Raw genomic sequence first — 19,922 nt, forward strand, 5'->3', positions numbered from 1 at the left:
GATGCAGACCATCTGTTATTTATTGGCAACACCAACACCAGAGGCAAAGTCATACAGAGAAGAGGCTGTGGCACAGATGCCACCTGTAACTCTCAGACCTGAGCAGAGGACACATTCCCATTCTTCATATTTGTGCTTACACTTTGGTTTATTTATACCATAATTTTATTACTGACATTCCTGTTTATGCAACAGTAATCTCATGTGTGTTCTTCCTGATGGAGATTCCTCTTCTCAGTTACTAAGTTTCTTCTACTTGTTAATAGTGACATCTGAACTTGGGCAAGGAGTGCCGTGAAAATGGAGAAACATTTGATGATTACCATGTGTTGAAGTACAATTACTTTAGAAAATGTGATAATTAATCATCAGTAGTAGATTTTTAAAAATCCAGTTTTCCCCCTGACAGATTTTTGAATTTACCAGAAGATGGCAGCAAAGGACAGCAAACCAAAATTAAAAAAAAGTTGAAGGCAAACCCATAAAATGTATCTGTCCCAAACCCAAAACTGGTTGGATCTCAGAGGTCAAAAAAGGAGAGTGCAGCTATGAAACCGTCTTACACCTTTAGAGAGAAAATGGGGAACATTTTTTTTTATCTAATTTGACTTTTTTCAGGCTTGTTCTGACATCTCACAAGTCCTTGGTCATAACATCTTAAAAAGAACCACTAAAAGTCCCAGACCCAGTCATTTTTCATAGTTTTCAACACAGTATAAAGTGGAATTATTCATTAATTACATATTGGTGCCCTGACTTCAGTGCAATGTTACAGTGTACTATTTTGATCACTGGTATTGATACAAAAAGCAAAACGGCACATTCAAGCTGCCATCCCTCTATAGTTGTTCTGACAAAACAACAACAAAACAAAACAACGAGATACCAGCCAAGTATCAACATCTTTATATACAGGTTTTCTGCAAATGAACATAGGTAGAAACAGTCCATACTGTACACATTCGTCATTTAATACATCATAATGAAAAGTTACAGCAGATCTCTAAACAACCCAAGAAAATATGGATTGATTTGAATTCACCAAACGGCACATGTCCAAAATGAACCCATAACATCGGTATTCATATCAACACATAATCATTTAAAACCCTTTTTATTTTTTCAACTGACTAACAGGTTGTGTGGTCCATAAACTGATAGTTCTTATGATGAGCCACTCTTTCTGACTGGCAGTGATGACTATTCGTACACACTCAATGTCAAAGCCAATCTTATGGTCCACGTTGTAAACCTCAATGCTTCCCACTTTAAACTCCCCTAATGTGATGTAGGACGTGCACTGTCTCCCCTGTTTAGTTTCTACAGATTTCTGGCCTACTTCCAGAGCTCCGTGGTGAAGAATGTCATTTTGTCGGTCCTCTGTGCCTGTCACAATTTTAATTCTGCTGATTTTTGTTGACTTGTTAAAGATTATGATAAAGAAGTCGCCAGTGCATGGAGGTTTCCCCCAGAAATACTCATCAGCAATGCTACTGTAAGCCTTGGTGGCGTCGTAGTTTTCAAAGACGTTGATGTTTGTGTAAAGGCTGGCCGGGGGGTTGTCAGGAATGTCTATGGAGTCTTCCTCAAAGTCGTCGTCCTTCAGCTTGTTCTCTGCTCCTTTATAAGAGGAGTAGTAGCCCATGTGCTGGAACAGCGAGGGCTTGAAGCGGATCACGTCCTTCTGGGCCAGCAGACCCCTGAAGTGGATGAGGAGCCAGTCGCAGGGCATTTCCTGGTAGAACATAAGCAGGAAATGGGCCAGACGTGGCAGGTCTCGGGAGTGGTACAGCTTCCCGATGTAGCCCAGCTTGGAGAACTCCAGCATCACCCAGTAGGAGCCTTCTCTGGAGGTGATCACCTTCTTCAGCGCCGTCAGGAAGTTCCTGGAGCAGCGCACGTCGTCTTCTAACATCATGTAGAAGTGAGAGAGGTTCGTGCAGAAGTTGAGGAGGAAAGCATAGTCTACGTTCTGCTTAGAGCGGAAACGGACCCGGTCCTCTGGGTCGTTGTAGTTCCTTTTCAACCCGTCCAGAGATGGGTAGTACTCCTCTGGGGCCTGGATGACCAGGAGGCGGCCCGCTATGATGTGATGAGCAAACTTCCTGGTGATTTCCTGAACCAAGTTCTCACACCAGACCAGGTCAAAGTCTGCCAAGTGGACCACAACCACTATCTCTTTCAGTTCTTCATAGCTGGACTGATCAAAGATGGATTTGATCGTCTCCAGAAGGTAGTTTCCCTTTTTCCTCTTGACAGATGACAGTCCAATAGTGAGGTACTCTGTGAAATGAAGTCACTTTAGTCAGTGCAGAACAATACCAATATATGTTTTGCTGTCATCAGTAAAATAAATTCAAACAGTTATCTGCATGGTAGTAATACCTACTTTTGCGTGGTAAAGGAAATCCTGCAAGGTAGCGATACGTCACATTAATGGTCCCAGAAAAATTAAACAAGTCTCTAAACGTGTGGACGTATCTTTCGGAGTTTGGTGGATGTATGAGCGCTTCACCCAACTGCCTTTTGTCAGCCTCCTGAGGGACGAAACAAGGACAGTTTCAGCAAAAAAAATTCCCAAAATCATCAAAAAGCACCACTAAAATACTCAGTTAGGGCAACTTACCAGCACGTAACCATCATCCAAGTAAAGGTTGAAAACGAGCAGAAAGGTTAGGAGGAAGCCGAGGAATGGGAGCATGGATCGTTTCCTGAAGCACCGCATCTTGTCCACAGACTTCCACATTAGCCTCATGATCACGTCTCTCACTGGAGGAAATCACAAATAAAACAGATTTGCTCAACAAAAGCAAAGAAAAATGTATGTGTCTGAACACAAGGCATTTTCAATCCTAGTGAACATTGGGATTATGCCTTTGTTATTAAGGATTAGTGGCGGACTTCTGTGAATAGAATAACAAGGACTTATAATCTGCTGTAATTAAATGGACTGGCTCACTCTATAAAGCAGAGTTGAGGTTTCTATCTATCTATCTATCTATCTATCTATCTATCTATCTATCTATCTATCTATCTGTTTGTGAAGCCATATCACTGACATAATGGAAAGAGATAATGGAATGTGTACAAAAGTTTTTGCACGAAAGCACTGACAGTGATTCAGTGTTTTTATCCCAAACTGTCATTAGCTAAGATCTCAAATAATCTAAGTCTGGTCCTTTCCTTCACTTAAACCAGAAGAAGATACAGCCTTCATTTCTTTTTTGATGCTAATGTATCACAAACATTTTCAGATTTCTGAGCCATTCTGTGGGATTCATAAAATAGTGACGCTCTGATTGTAAGTAACATCAAGGTGAACCATGATGAGCGTTTCAACCCGCAGCTAGTTGACTTGAAATTGATTGAAATCCGTTTCACAACAGTTGAGAGGTCAGAGACATGTCCTGCTAATTAAATGATTATATACACATACTTCTTATTATCTATTCATCGGACAGCCTCAGAGCAGAGGCTCTTACAGGCGGTTTATGTTTCTGCGTTGGCAACAGACCAGACCCTAAGAAGGCCCTAGCGCTGTATCCTGATGTGCCCAGAGATGTAACTACATGTCACAGTAACACAGACCGCAACAGCTGTGATTGGTCCGCTTGGTAGTAGTGTTTTTCACTTAAGTATTTCCTGCTGCTTCTCCATCTCTGCAAATTTCAAATCAATTATTTTGGATCAATAAAGATGGAACACATCGAGGAAAGGTTAACTTCAGAGGTAGAAACAGTTGCCTGACTTGACTATAGCGAAATTTTGGCAAAAGTTTCAGTTGGCATTGTTGAAAATGAAGCAGGAAGTAGTGTAGCAATAAAGGTGTTTTGTAAGCAGGAAGTACTGTAGAAACAAAAACTGGAAAAAAGACACAGTGCTGACTAGTGTTTGGGTAGTTTTTACAAAGTGAGCCAGACTGACAAGCGCACAAGTATAAATGGCTCACACTGGCCTGACTATGTTCATAGGCTGCGTACGTAGGTCACGACGTCTAGTCCGGCAGAGGCATAAACCACACTTTACACCTAATGACAAGGCAGACCACAGGTTGGGAACCATGGCGCAAAAACGTTATACTATGGCTCCGGGAATCTTTCACAATTTTATGACATTAAATTAACTGAACAGGTCACAGTAAAAAAATGACAAATTAATGCATCAATAATAGATTTTCCTCTGGCTATTGGTGGCTGGAGAACAAACTGTGAACAGATGGTATCAGCTGTTATGGCTGGTGTTGCCAACTCTTTGTGCATCCAGCAGGTAAAATTAGGACGAAACAAAGTTTAGTGGTTTTATCCATTTTTTTGCTGACAAACAAGATCATTGAGAATTAGAAAAAACAAAGGTGTGGTCCAAAAACCAAGACAATGAGCTGAAAGACGAGAGCTAGAGTTAAAGGAACTGTCGAGTTTGATAATAGCTTTTTACGGTCTCATTCATCTGAGCAACTCGTCTCCCATTCCAATCTGATTTGATCCAGTGTTAACGTGGATTATATTGATTGGTTCTGGTCTGAAGTATCAGTCACAAATCTGGGTGGATGTTCAGCTCTAATTAGGTTTTGATGAGTTACTAAATGTGACAGATGTGGCCAGCAGCACTGGCGCAGACGCACAGGAGGCAGATTTTGAGCTTTATCGTTGGATAAGCAAAATGACTGCGAATAATGTGACCGTTAATCCAACTGCTCTCAAGAGCAAACGTCAGTCATCTGTTCAATCTGGGCATAGTTAGCAGTCATATGGGCCAGATGAAGTTTCAGAAGTATGTTTAACGCCACTGACATCTCTTGATAGAAAACAAATGCGATATTTACTCATAGTGTTTAATGTCCTTTAACAAGAAATACTCTGCTTACTGTCTATCCTATTTGGCACCTTATCTAAGAAAACCACAGGTCCCATGACACCTTCCCTAATTCTGATGTTGCGTAACACAATAAACGCAACCTTCGTTATGCAGAACCTTGAGATCCCTAGCAACAGGGACAATTTCAGCAAAGGACTGCCTCTGGGCACAACAACTAAATAACTAACTTATTATTCATAGCGCCATTCATTGCCGGAGTTCCATTTTAGGAGGAAAACCATCTGCCAGAGAAGTGAGCCACTCTGTATTTCTGTCAAGAAAAAAAGCTCCACCTGAGAGTAACCGGTAGGAGTAAGTGGAAAGACAATGACAGATGTAAGTCAATATCAAAAAAGTTTCACGAAAACCACCTCCACACACACTGTTATTTGACACAGTAGGCTGTGAGATCAGATACTGAGACAAAGAAAGAATGTCTAACAAGGCACAATAATGGCCGCATGCCTTCCCTGCGAGAGCATATACGGAATGAGATTTTTGTTTGCTCTCCCTCAGCATATCTAAACAACAAACAATCCTCCTATAGGTCACGTACATTTATATGGAAATTAAGGTATGCCTGTGAATAAATAAGCACCATTTACTGGGTCTGTTTGCTTTAGTTTAAACGGCTTCAGTTGTTATTTTGCCCCCCTCCTTCCCTCGGCCAATTACCAGTGTGCATATCCTGCAAGCTCATTTCTACGACTGAAGTCATTTTAGATTAGAACCAGTAAAATAATAACAGGTAGAGGGTAATACCAATGAGCTTTAAAAATTGTAAATGTCCTGGGAGGGTTTATCTTCACCACTGCACATTAACAACAGTCTCTCCAAAACAAGAATGTGACATTTGTGCTGCCCACTAATCTTTTGTTTTCTAAAACTCTCCAGATAAAGGGAAATTACTACAGTACTTAACATTAGCGGCAGCCTGGCTGGAGCTGGCTCACAGTAAATCTTGCAGATGATAAACAAATGTACATAAACTGGACATGGAATTTTTCTGCACCTAAGCTGCATGAAGAATAGCTTGTGGGAAAACCATGTTTACAGGTGCAGGCTAAATCGTCCTGAGACACTGGAGTACTGCAGCAAATCTTTATTAAATTAGAAGTCGCTCTCTGCCAGCAGTCACACAGTCTCTATTTCGCAGCTGCAAAGGTCTTGAGATTTCTTTTCACACAATTGCTATTGTTTAAAAAAAAGACTTCAAAAGTAAGGCACTATATATATAGTGTTATATAGTGTAGAAATATAGGCACTCTGTGTATACTGCAATATAAAATACTAGGTTTGCATTTGCACTTACTCTGGTTGGCAATGCTTCTTCTTGTTGCTCTTCCTCAGGCATTATCTACAGTTTAGCTTACACACACACATATATACAGTATATATTACCGTCTTGCAGAAGGAAGCTGAAGGTCTAAATTGCAGTAATGCAAGTCAACATGCGTTGACATTTACCCATAATGGACAAATACAATGAAGTCATTCACAGTTTAAAAAAAAAAAAAAAATACTGTTTCATGCTGGTGTTGCCCATCACTATACTCAGACTATTAAAGAAATAAAGGTTCTACTCACAGGTGGAACACACAAGCTGGTAACTGTAAGGACCTATCAGGGCTTGAATAAGAAAAACTGTGCATGGAAACATGATTGTTTTGTCATTTGTCAGTACAGTACCTGCACAATTTGAAGTGACTGAGGAAAAACATGCTAAGCAAGAGCCCAGCCCTAATCTTCAGACATGGGAGACAGAGACTGTTGAGCTGGATATGCTCTAGGCTGCACTGACAATGTACACTGGGGCCGTTCAGAGATGCTGTTGACTCGGGTGTTGACTCAAATAATCCGCTTGATGTGTGCACCCGGTTTGCACAATGCGTTGTTAAAGTTTGGAAGCATGTAGACAGATGCCAACGTGAGAAGTGTAAATAACCGGACTTGTTGTGATTGTAGGAAACGAATGAGCGTTTCTCTAAATTAAACTACATCTATCAAAGCGCCTTTCGCCGAGGCACTTAATCCCCATTTGCTTCAGCAGGAGAAGCAAAGCCTCAATCAGCAGGAGACGGTGGTTGTACTGGGAGGTTCCCAAGTGGGAATGTGTGTAACAGTATAAAATACTGAAACAGAGCCTGCCTGCTCAGCAAAACCCTTCTCTGGATACGTTCAGACAGAAAATGATAGATGGGATACTTGTTGCCGCAGAGACAAGGAATGTGCAGCGTATAGCATGTAAAAGGATGTATACAGTATATAAAAGGATGTATATAGCATACAAGGTTGGGCATACATTATTTAAAAGGATGTATATAGTATATAAAGGTTAACATAGCTAATAACATAAACAGTGACCGTGCTACATCAGCAGATATACACATTTCTCCTTCACAAAGTGAACATTGGTCATTAAAAGAGTGTAGCTTAAAATACTAATGAGGGGAGAAAGCAAGTAAGAGAAATAGAGCATAGTCCACAAACCACTGAGAGCTGGCTATGAACCCACATGTCCACATTTCTGAATTTGTTTTTGTAAAAGACATCAAAACTATCGAGTTACCCTCCTCATTCTTTTATTATCCATCTTTTTTTCTCAGTTTGCCCTCGACCATTGCGCGTTTCATGCTAAAAAAAGATAGAAAACCCCGCCTTAGTGTCACATTTAGGACTGAAGAGTGTTTTTGAAGCTCAGTGTATGTAGCACCGTGGTCGAAATCTTGGCAGTGTCATTTCCAAACCAATCCATAAATGGCAGCACTGAAGCAAGCTGATGGTTTCCCTCTGGTCTCCCAAAACTGCTAAAACCATAGAAATCATTCAGCAACAAACTGCAACAGCCAACCACCACAACTACTACAACATCAGTGCATTTTGGTTTTGTTAAATTAGCTTTAAAAAACACCAAAGTACAATGTACATTTTATTTAGGCAACAAGGAACGCAGCTGTCACCTAAAGCGACCATGTGCCTAGAATTTCAAGGGTTGAGTCGAATGCAAATATTTACTTGTACAGCTGTCTTAACAGAAGGGTTAGCTATGATTAAAAACTAAAAGGAATGCTTTTTTGTTTTGTTTTGTTTTTTTAACCAGGCTGTAAATGTGTATTTGTTCGCTTTTGGAGCTACCCTCAAGTTTGAAAAGCAGTTTTTGTTCTGCTGTTCACAGACTCATGCTTCTGCAGCATAACATCAGGTCATTTTTGTCACGAGTAGGAGTGATGTTGGGATATCATTTTCAGCTACAGATAAAAACACATTTAGTGTCAGTGTGTGCTGATTAAAATAATTTGCCAAAATTCACTGTAATAAAGTCACCCAAGGCAATGGTAGTCAATGGAGTGTTTTTTTTTTTTTACTACTTCAGGTTTCTTGAGAGTCCACTGCAGCCTGAATAGTAATAATGACAACGCCTCTGCAGTAAAAGTGTTTCACTTCTGTTTTAGAGCCAATCATCATAGCGCTGAGACGTGCTTGGGAATCTGTGCCAAAGGCTGTTAATGGCTCCTTTTTTTTAAAATCCCCTCCAGTTTATGAACTTCGCACAGTCCCGCTGAACTATGTGAATGGAATTTAATACACAATGCGCGTCTCTACTGTATCCTGCTATTATTCTCCATCTCCATCCTGCCTCAGTGGGTCTTGAGCAGAGAGCTAATGTGGGTCACAGATCTGACTGCTGAGCAGAGGCCATCCTCTCTACAGTCGCCACCACTGGGACCACATAAGTCTTTCATGTTCGTCTTTGACCTGAAAGGTAAATACGCTCCAGCTGCAATTTACATGCACTGCAGGCCTGCTACATAGAATTGCCTGGTTTTATAAAGTACAGAATGATGTGTGCTTCGGGCTACGGCCTGCTTTAATCACGAATGTGGTTCAGCTGCTCTTTATAGTAACCGTGATCATTGATTTCACAGTCCTGATTATTTTAAACTGTGGCAATCTGAAAGGAACGCTGGGACTAATGAATCACCACTGTTTTGTAACTGTTTATTAAAAGTCTGCTTCAGGAAGCTGTACAGTGTTCATAGCTAATATGTAACAAAAAGCCCAACTTACTGTATATGTTGGCCTGAATGACATTGCCAGTCAAGTTTTGAACTTGTCACTGATCACAGATAAATGATAAGTGTACAGTGTACAATGTGTTTGCTGTGTAGAATCAGAAGACAGGTGAAGAGCCCAGTCAGTCATTGCAGGAAACTACCATCAAGTGTGAGGAAACACTTACCTTAAGATGAAGCCCATACTACCGTGACATGTCAGTCCTGAAATACAACTTAAGTACTGCAATGCACACTCATCTGAAAAGGCATCCGGAGAGGAACGGTCCATATCCTCTCAACAGCAATTAAATTAACAACTTCACTCTTCACATCAACTGGACTGTTGCTACACATTTGTTGACTTGAAAAAAAATAAAAAACAGAAGTTGTTCAAACCTTAGTGTATAAAGATGGATGAACCTCCCACAGGTTTCCCGAAGAGCAGTTTTGAAGCTTAGTGTGGTACCTCTGGCCTTGTGATCTTGACAGGGCCTTACCTCATCTAACTCTTGGTTAAGCCAGGTGTGAGGGTACCACCTGCCACTCCAGGCAGCCACACCTTTACTCATGCATAACATTTATCCACAACATAATTTGAACAAGCAACTGGACTTGAATGAGTTTTCTTGAAAATTTGGGGAGAAATGAAGAACCCACAAGGATCTGTGTTAAAACGTCTTCAAGACTTAAATGGAAGAGTTACATAAATGTTTGCCTCCGGTATAGTTGTCATGGAGGAGGAACTTAACATGACGACTGAGATTGAACAGCTTGTGGCAATTCAGTGTTCTGCTGGGAAACGTTTGGACCTGTCACTCATGTGGATGTTACTTAGACATGAACCACCCACCTAGACCAGACCAGTCCAGACCAGACACCCCCACCCCATAGCAATGACACTCCTTGATGGCAGCAGTCATCTCCAGCAGGATTCAACCTGACACAGACACAATGATGAGCATTTGATAATCTCCTGTACCCTACAAGTGAGTGCAGGTGAAGACGAACCAAATTCAGATTCTGTTTCATAAACAGCACCGGCTGGATTTGAGTGGTGCAACTCTGACAGCAAATACATATTGTCCAAAATGTCCTTCAAATTAAATGGCCTGGCCTCACACTAGTGACACTATTACTGTTTGATTTTCCAGATGTGTGTGTATGTGCAATAAAGAGAATTCTTATTCTGAATATATTCTGAAGATAGTCCTACAACCTGTTCAGAGAGCAGATGCAATAGTGTACTCTGAACAACTTGATTCTCCAATGGCAGCCATTTTGTTATAAACGTATACGATTACATCCTTTTCTGTCCATAACTACGTAAAAGGATTTGACTGGCACAGCAGATCTTTGCCAGACCATAACCAGTTCCTAATGGAGCGACTCAAGACCAACTTTCCACCACAAAGAAAACTTATTTGGGTTAGTTCCTCTGGCTTCCGGTCTGTTTTTTTTTGTTTGTTTTTTTTGCCAGCCCTGATTCTAGTTGAATTTAGGGTACTACTTTTAGTTGGAATCATTTTGTGATGTGCACCATAAATCTTTACAAAGAAGCTGTTGCTTCACCTGTGTTAAAGACCAGTGGAGGATAAAGTGTTGGACATTTCATTAATTTAGCAGAAAACCTCATGTTTAACCCTCTCTGCCGCCCTATGGACCAACACATCTCCACCTTTGGCTCAATACTGCTTTCTAAGCTTCCTGTTGTATGAATATGTAGGTCTGAATTCATGTGCAACACAGAATAATAATGAAGAGCACGTGCATTCAAAAAAAAAAATGCAATTAATCTCTCCTAAAATGGCTACCGAGTGCCTGTAATGATATGCCATTTTAATAAGCCTGTGTGTTGAACAACAAAGCCATTTGGCAAACACTATTGTTCACTTGCCTGTTGACATCCAGACAGCGCATGAACCCGCACAGACAATATTCAGCTGCCGTGTGCTTGTGTAGGTGTGTTGCAGTGTGTGCTGGGACAACAGGTGGCTGGAAGGCTTTACGGAAGCAAACAATTTGCTTCCTATCAGCTGTACGGTATTCAGTGAACACCGCTATATGATACATTAAAAAAAGACGTTCAGAAAAAGGCTATAGGACTTGTAGCGCTTACATTTGCTCTTTTTTTAAAAATACCTTTTGGATTGCCATGACCGAGATGACTGAGGGCGTTCACGTGATACATTTAAATATATCTGTTAGAAGGTTAGAAATATTCACGTGACTGAGCAACAACGTGACCTGTTATGTTCCAGAGAATGTGTTTACAATGGAGTTGTCACTGATTCGATTAATCTCTCAATAAATGAACGGACTCTGATTCATAGAAGGATTTGTGAGCATTAGATAAGAATTATTAAGAATTAGAAAAATAAACCTCAGACAAATTTTTCTTTAACTAATGTTGTTGTTGGCTGTTGGAAAAACACTAAAATCAAGGTACGAATGGTGAAAATAAATCACTAAGCATTCCTCTTAAAATTAAAAAGGCATTCATAGTTTTTTGGTCACTTGGGGGCAGCCTAATAATCTGTAAACCATAGCCGTATATTAGAGAGAGTCTGGCCAACTCCATTCGTGGGCACCATGTTAGATACGTCGGAGGGACGATTCTACAGTGTAACCCTATGGGGCGGATGTGCTATGTTGAAATAAATGTCTTATTTTCACAATTAATGGGCCTATAAATGTTATTGCAAACGTCTGTCAATATGTAAAAGGCCCTCACTTAAATGTCCCAGCGTCTACTTACTTTAAATATCTTAAATGAGTCTGTAAAATGCTTTGTAGAACAATAGCCTCATTAGTCACAGAGCTGTGTTTACTTACTCCTCAGTCTCCCGTGTTCACCCATTACCATTAAAAGTTTATAAATTATATGTAATTATAAATACTCAGAAATAGTGAAAATTAAACTAGTTTTACTGTTATTTAGTATTATCATTAGTATAACATTAACATTAGCATGCTAGTCATAATAACTTAGTAGTAACTGAGGCATAGATAGGTGTCAATTAGATGTGTCTATCTGCATGGACATAAATTACATGAACACATGAGTTTCACAGTATATATGACGGTAGCTGCTAGTTTTCTAAGCCTTTAGTCTATGATAACTAGCTAGCATAAGGCTTGGTTAACTTCAAACTTAATTAATTTGTGAGGTAGTGTTGGGCATTTTTTAGATCAAGGTTCACATCACACCACATCTTTTTCTTAGATAAAATCAAAGAGAGAAATTGACATCTTCCTCACATGATAGGGAGAAAACACTTGACATCCAATTCTTCCTTTTAATCTTCTGCTCCCATAACTTTTTCAGTTTTTGTTCACTGGGGAAACGCTGGTGTTTCCCCCGTGTTTTCCTGATCCTGCAACGATTCTGTGCTGGAGCCGTAGGCTGAGCACTGTGGCATATTATAACTTCTCTATGTCACTTCTCTATGGGTGAATATTGGTTAGATGTATCTAACATGGAGCCCATGAAACACGTGACCAGCTCAGAACCAGTCACCATAGCGGGATAGCTCAGACTGTCCATTCCCTAGTTGGCCAGACTCTTTCTAATATACAGCTCTGCTAGTAAACACGGCACTGATATGCACAGTATAATATAGTGATTAACATCCTGCAGAAAGAAATCAATAGGCACATTCATTTGTTTGTGTTCAGAAGTACTAAAAAACATTTTCAGATATAAGTCAGTATAAAAAAGCAAAGTCAGTTAGTTATTCTGCTCTGTCACGCTCCCTTCTCCATGGCAACGCAATTGCTACCACAACTCGTGTAATCAGATTCTTTCATTGCGTGAAATTGTGCGAAACCTCATCCTTTCCCAACTCACCTCGGCCGACTTCAAACCAAAAGCACGCGCTAAACTCAGAAGTTTCTTAAGAAGAAATATCCAGTACAGTTCTCCCCTTTGGACAGATAAGCTGGCATCAGGGTTTAAAACTAAGAGCATTTCAGGTAAAGGGAAAAAAGGAACTCCAGTAAATCTTAAAACCCCTCTAGTAAAAACCACATGTCAAGGCTGAGCTGGATCTTTTTGTGGCATGTACTTTGATTTGCTGCAAGCGTGACGGAAGCGCTGAAATGCAATCTCCTGGCCAGAATTAAAGTTGATGCATGAATCCAGACTCAAAGGAAGATGTTAATAGAGTTCAGAGAGAGCGAGCTGGGGAATCATCAGCAAGTAAACAGCATTTCTTCCAGAAGAAAGCAAAGCTTCTTGCCTCCAGCTGGGAATTTTACCGACTGCTCCTCTGCCGGGTTCAATGTGTTTACTTATTCATCAAGGTGGAGGGGGGCGGCGGCAAGTTTCTCAGACTCCAGGCTCCAGCAGTTACCCTCTTCCTGCTGCTGGACAACGAGGGCAGATGGGATTAAAAATGCATGGCGGCATGGGTGGCTGTAACACCCACGCCTAGCATTCATGCGTACATGCCGCATGCTCGGTTGTTAGTACTCAGAGATGTCGCATCTCCCTCGCTGCACTTTGGTTTTGTTGTCAAATTTCTTCCAAGATCTTCTTCCACATTTCTTCCAAGATATTTATGTAAATTTTTATATTTATTTATATTTTTATTTTTATACTATATTTTTACTTTTAATAAGGACCATGCAAGTTGCTTTACATTTTTAGGACAGTTTACCACGAATCATAGGTACTTTATTCTTACACACTCTTCAAACTATTTTGCACAGGAAAATTAAACATTTTTTGAAATGACTCAGGAGCCAAAAGTGTCTTTTAGCAAAACAGAAGCACAAGGAGAAAAAAAGTACGTCAAGCAAGTTTGACCAAAAATGAAGTGGAGAGAATAACTGATATTTGCGTTTTCATCTAAAATCACCCGTTACCATGAATTCTTGCATTTTAGCCTTTAGCCTTTAAAGAGCCGTTCATATCTACAGATGCAGTGGGTCCACGTCTGCGGCGCCGTGTCTCTATAGTGTGTCGGAACAAAGCAAACACTGGCTTTAGAGAGGGTCACATGCATTCATTGTTTAAGTACCAGCCACCATAGGTTCTCCTGCCTGGAAGGTGGGGTGAAGGATAGACATTCAGCTGGCTGCCACCTACAGCTTCATTGCTACAATGCAATTAAATCCTACACATAGGCCTTATTGTGCAGAATATGCAGAGTTTAACCTGAACCTGCTGCAACATATGTATAAGGGCACATTTTTAAACATTATAATAAGACATTATAATGTTATTAAATTCCTTTTACTGTGTGTGCACTTGAAACGTATGCATTTGAAACCACCACAGTTGACTACATTACAGTCTGAAAGGGAACAAAGTGGCAATTGTGTTATCATATAACACGGTTAAAATACGTAACATTAGTGATATAAATAAATCAGCACGCATACTACCAAGAACATGTTTTTAATTAAGAGAAAAGTTCATTTAGTTTTTTTAATGTCATTGATAGTTGGAGGCTGCCATATTGTGAACAGCACTGCAAAACACAATGAAGAACGCAATGGCACGCAATAATTCCTCAGGCACAGTGCATGCTGCGAACCCATTAGACACGCGCCGCATGACGTTGGGGCTTTCTGACACACCTCCAGGGGGTAGCTCAGACAGACATTTGGTTTGGCTACAGTTGAGCTCGTATTGACAGTCAGGTCGGGTATAACTCGCTTAACCGTATGAACTCCTGCAAGCTTCGGATTACCTGGGCCTTAGGGCTGTGCCATGCCACTATTTTTCCTTTTGATCCAACATCAAGAAATACCAAAGTTAATATCACGATACCGATGTCAATACTTTTAGATGTCTACTTGTGCATATGGAAATGATGACTTTTGCAATGCACGTTTTTGAATGTAGTTATATATTTTATACAAATGTATAAGTATTTAACAAGATGACAAACATCAGATGACAAACAATCAGTGCAAATCAGCTGAAGTCAAGTGAAAATTGGAGCAGATCACATTTAAAAAAATCTCTCAAACAAAAGTGAAAGTAAGAACAGTCACTCTGACTTATATAATTCTACAATATAAATCTTTTTGAAGCAGACTGAGTGGTTTTCAGGTTTGAACTTAACTTTCTCCAGCATTTCCCAGTTACATGTTTTTGTCAAGAAACAACAGCAGGTTGACACGATGTACGTGTATATGCCTGTGATGGGCTCTGTGAAGTATTTTCACAATATACCTGGATATTACCTGACTCTCTGGATTTATGGCTTCCATCACAGAGGTCTGTCTCAGGTGTGGGGATATTTCCCTGCGCTCTCTCTCTCTCTCTCTCACACACACACTTTTTTCTCTTTTTAGAATTGATTTAAGATTCGGTGTCATAAAAGTATTACTTTGTCTTGTGAAAGCAGACTTGGTATCAATACTTTGATCTGAAGATTGAATCTAAAAAAAACACACATTTATATCGGAAGTATCGATATTTCTGGATCGATACGCATATCCCTACTGGGTCTGTTCTAATAGACAGAGCAACAGTCTGCTGGTGTTAAAGAGGTAGAGTTTGTAATATCTTGTCTTCTTTTAGGTTGTTTGCATGCTAACATTCACTGTGAGGTGTGAGGGGTTCACCAAAGTCATCAAAAAGCTCACAGAATTTTACCATCTCATTGTAAACAAAAGTGCTTGTACTTGTAAAAGAAAAAAGCTTGAGGTGGTTTAAGAAAGACAACCACGGCTTTCAGTCATCAACAACATTGTAACACTGTACTGAGTTCAGTCATGAATGAAGGTATAATTAGGGAACTAAGAGTTGCACACATGTTATTTAAGGAAGGAAGCGTTGTCTTCGAAACGAATCATGAAGAATTTGAGAAAGCGGGGGAAGAAAACTCTTAGGTGAAGTTTGTATTTTTTTTTTTTTTTGACAACATGATGTTTTCTGCAGCCGAGGAATGACAAAAAATCACAGCGGGGAGGTGGTGATGCAAGTTAAACTTCTAAGGTTCAGGTATCAGCGGAGAGACAACCTTCAAAATAAGACTTGACAACCGAGAATTTCTGCTGTGGAGACCTGATTTGTGTAAGTGGGTGGGAAATAAAAACCACGCTGGTGGCTAACAGCAGCAAGTTTATGCATGTGTGTGTGTGTTTTCTTTTTTCTTTTTCCAGCAGAGTCACAGTCCATAAACCTTAACTAGGTAGCCATCAAAGCTGCAGTAAAGACTCTCATTTAAGTGTGATCTGGTGGGGCGTTGTGGTCAACAGGAAGGAGAGCTAAATGTGTTTATAGCTTTTAAATTTTGTCTCTACGTTTATGGGCACTCGTAGTAAAAACGGGCAATACTTTCCCGCCTTTTTAAAAGCTCCTATCTGGGATTTATATAACTCAGCACTGACTCAGTGTATTGGTCTCAACATTAAACATTCTTGAAAACTGCTGAATATGATGCACAGGTACAGGATATCAGAGCTATTCCATTCTGCTGACTGTTTTGTTCCAGAACTAAATAAGAACTTTTATCAATGTAAGGATATGCTAAGATAAGCTAAGCTAAGCTAATTATATTATATTCAAAACATAAATATTAGTAGGTGTGGCCAGGCAAGCTTGACACTCTGATACGTGTTATTCAGAAGTTTAATCCTTCAGGATATGAAAGTTACTACTAACGGTCTACAGTGTTTATTTTTGTGACTTAAGTCTGTATTAGAGATATGTCTAACACATTCTGAGCAAGACTGCATGACCATTTCTGACATAAATATGTTAATGACTGGTTAATAGCGACACTATTATATAAAAAGTCAGAGACTGTTGGGTCATCTATTTCTATTCAGCAGTTTTCTGAAGCCTTTCTTTTACCTTTAAAGTTCTAAAACTAACTCAACACAACATCTCTTTTCGCATTTGTTAAGATAGCTCAAGACGTGAATGGTGCAATCTACAAAGACTCCTACAGCAGTGGTTTAGTTGGGTGTTTCATTCAGTCATTTATCAGTACCTCTGATCCTCATTCATTCATTCATTCATTTTCTTTCTCAGGAGGGTTGTGGGGAGGCCGGGGCCTATACCAGCTGTCACTAGGGGAGAGGCGGGGTACACCCTGGACAGGATGCTACTCTATCGCAGGGCTAACACAGAGAGCCAGACACACATACACACGCACGGCCAATTTAGCATCACCAGTGAACCTAACGAGCTTGTCTTTGGACGGTGGGAGGGAGCCACCGTACCCTGGAGAGAACCCACGCAGACACTTGGAGAATTGTATTTTTCCGACACAAACTCCACACAGAAAGGACCCACCAAATCATCACCGAGATAAAATATTCATACTTCGTCTGTGCATCTTTTCTGCCAGCATTCGAAGCAAATTTGGTCAGGATTCAGTGTTTTTGGAATGTAATTTTACAAGGCTACATAACTTTTCAGAAGAAATCTTCTGCAGCAACTTCGACCGCACCGACACTCAAACGCCTGCCAGTAAACCAGCAGCGAAACGCTCATACAAGCGGAGTTAAGACAGGAAGGGATGAGTTTCAAAGTATATCAGTCTCCCACGACACACAGACTGCAACCCTGCTGTATACTTCAACATGTAACATGTATTTGTTTTTGATCATTTGTCTGTCAGCACAACAGTGGTACAGTGGAGAGGCCTTTCAGCTGAACAGCACGGAGAAGGAAATTTGTCACGACTTCAAGGTTGCAGCAGACAAATGTATATTACATAGAAGGCGATTTAAAAAGTGCGGGTTCTTTATGATTTAAGTGAACATATCAAAACTAACCAAAAGTTTAAAATGTTCTTTTTTGAATGGTGCCACAAGTGTCCGTACTTCCCTTTGTGAGTCGGTCTTTTTATTGAAGGGAGATCTGACACGTATACACGTCCACATGTACGTGGTATTTCTTCTATTCGTTTATCCCGCCCAAGTGAGCGCACTGGGAGTAGCGGACAACCATGCAAGGCCCACTCCCGCTCTTCCTCAGTGCATCTCAGCCCAAACCGGAGATAGGGGATCGAACCGGTGACCTCCCCGACCTGAAGCTTCTCCTCTAACCACCAGCCCAGTACTGAGAAATACTGCTCTATTATTATCTATATGGTCCAGTGAAATACTGAAAATACCCCAAACTGGAGACAGGAGATGAGAGCATTTTTCTCAGCAAAGTTGGAAGAGGAGAGAGAAAAAGAAAAATGAGAATAACTAAGGAAAGGGTAAGGACAAGAGGCTACTGATAGGACAGAGCTACTCCGTGAGCTTACCTTTGGTCAAAAGTAACAATTCCAGATAATCTTTAGCCACATGTTGTGTTGCTATATCTCTGTTGATCCGTGTCTATTCCTGCTTCTCCTCCTATTCACATTCTTTTTCACACACTGATAAAATCACTTCATTGCCAATTTCAGCGTCACCTCTTGTCTGGGATTTGTTTTCTCCGTGTTCTCCTAGTCAATCTCTCTCAAGTCCGTGTTTTAAATTTGTAAATCCGTCCCTCTGCTTTTCAAACCATCTCCACCTCATCTGAGTGTGCAGGCATTCTTTGAGGTCTCCAACAGACCTCTACTAAATCTGCTCTTCTCATCGGCCAAAATGTTTCACTTCGCAAATTCCTGTCACTTCACTTAATTTTTCGATTCACCTCCAGCGATCTCCCCCTCACTGAACCATCGGTCACGTCGTGGCGTCATGTAGGCTTTGCGTTGCTCAACGTGAGGCTGTGGACGACGTGAGTACCAAGAGTGTCTTCATCTGCTGGTAACGAGGTCACATATAAAAGGATTTACAAAAGCGACAAATGTCAGAATAACTCTTATTATGATGGGAGGATTTATTGAAGGATGAATGAGACTTGGTTAGATTCTGCTACTGTGGGTGTAACTAATAAAACTAAATGCATTTTTATAACTCACAATCTCCTAACAGGAGACCATCGGTCGTCTGGAACGAGACATCCTGCAGTTCCCTTTTTACTGCCTCAGGACTGACATGCCGCTGATCTACCTGGGTGGAAATTTGTTTGTGTGGCCAGTTATGGAAGCACTCTGACTCATTAATCATTCATCGGGCAGGGGAGCGTCTGCTGAGAGCTGCTTCTTGGCATTTAGACGAGAGGGAGACTACAGTAAACACATTTTCTGAGTGCTGCTCTGTGGTCCACATATAATCAATCCTCCCGTTATTGCGTTTCACTTGCTGTGGGGCAATAGGGTGAAGGGAAGTGATATCACCCAGGACTTGCCAATAATAAATTTCTGTCAGCGTGAAAGCACCAGGGGGGTACCGGGAAGTGTCAAACTGCTCTGAACCACGTTTTCAATAACAAACAGCCCCCCTGTGAGAAGTCAACGACGCCCCAAGGTGAGCAGCATGCTATTCGTCAGTATGGATGCATGACCATGTGCGTTGCATCAATTCAAAATATGTACTGTCTGTCTAAAGTGCTTAGTGAGATTTTACTTTTGAAATGAAACTGCCTGAGAGAAAAAGAATACAGGAGACGGTGAGCATTGTCCTCCGCCTCCTCCCAGCTCTGCAGGAACAAGGGAAATCTGTGCTGAGGCGGAAGGCGGTAAAAAAGGCGCAGCCTCGTTCCCACTAGTTTTAGAGGAACATATATGGGTAACAGAGAGATTTAGAGATGCTGCGGAGTATGGGGGTGAAGATGTTGGTCTCCATGGCGACGAGCATAATAGAAACATCAGTGCGAGCTCAGTGGCAGAGTGGCACCGAGACGCCCAGAATCTTTGTGACTCCGTAGTGATAACAGCTCGCCGTAAAATCATCCCACACCTCCTCAGAGAGAGGAAGGGGAGGTGTCACGGCGCACAAAGCTGTGCCCCGAGAGTGATGCACTCCGAAAATGTTCAAGTTTACTTCTCCATGAGACGATTATGCAAAGATCTGACAATGAAACAAAAAGCTGTTTGACTCACACAGCACGCTACAGCCAAGGGTGTTCCAGTTCAGATTCTGTGTTGGCGCATTATTAGAAGTGCTACAGAGAGACCGGGGTGACACAAACAAGTGCAATAACAGCGTGACAATGAAGACAGA

The 19,922-nt window shown here is 40.9% G+C and overlaps 1 protein-coding gene across 3 annotated transcripts in view; it reads right to left on the reverse strand.

Moving 5' to 3' along the window:
• Positions 1 to 890: 890 nt before the first annotated feature.
• The window catches only part of LOC125014350 (alpha-1,3-mannosyl-glycoprotein 4-beta-N-acetylglucosaminyltransferase C-like), a 48,612-nt gene continuing 29,580 nt past the window's right edge, over positions 891 to 19,922 (reverse strand). For all 3 annotated transcript variants that reach the window (XM_047595337.1, XM_047595338.1, XM_047595336.1), the window contains 3 exons: positions 2,627 to 2,769; positions 2,390 to 2,537; positions 891 to 2,283 (listed from right to left, as the gene is read on the reverse strand). In XM_047595337.1, the coding sequence (XP_047451293.1) occupies positions 1,115 to 2,283; positions 2,390 to 2,537; positions 2,627 to 2,755 (1,446 nt within the window). In that variant the 5' untranslated portion in view covers positions 2,756 to 2,769 and the 3' untranslated portion in view covers positions 891 to 1,114. The remainder of the gene's footprint in view (positions 2,284 to 2,389; positions 2,538 to 2,626; positions 2,770 to 19,922) is intronic.

The sequence above is a fragment of the Mugil cephalus genome, chromosome 10, assembly GCF_022458985.1.
Source record: "Mugil cephalus isolate CIBA_MC_2020 chromosome 10, CIBA_Mcephalus_1.1, whole genome shotgun sequence".
Lineage (NCBI taxonomy): Eukaryota > Metazoa > Chordata > Actinopteri > Mugiliformes > Mugilidae > Mugil > Mugil cephalus.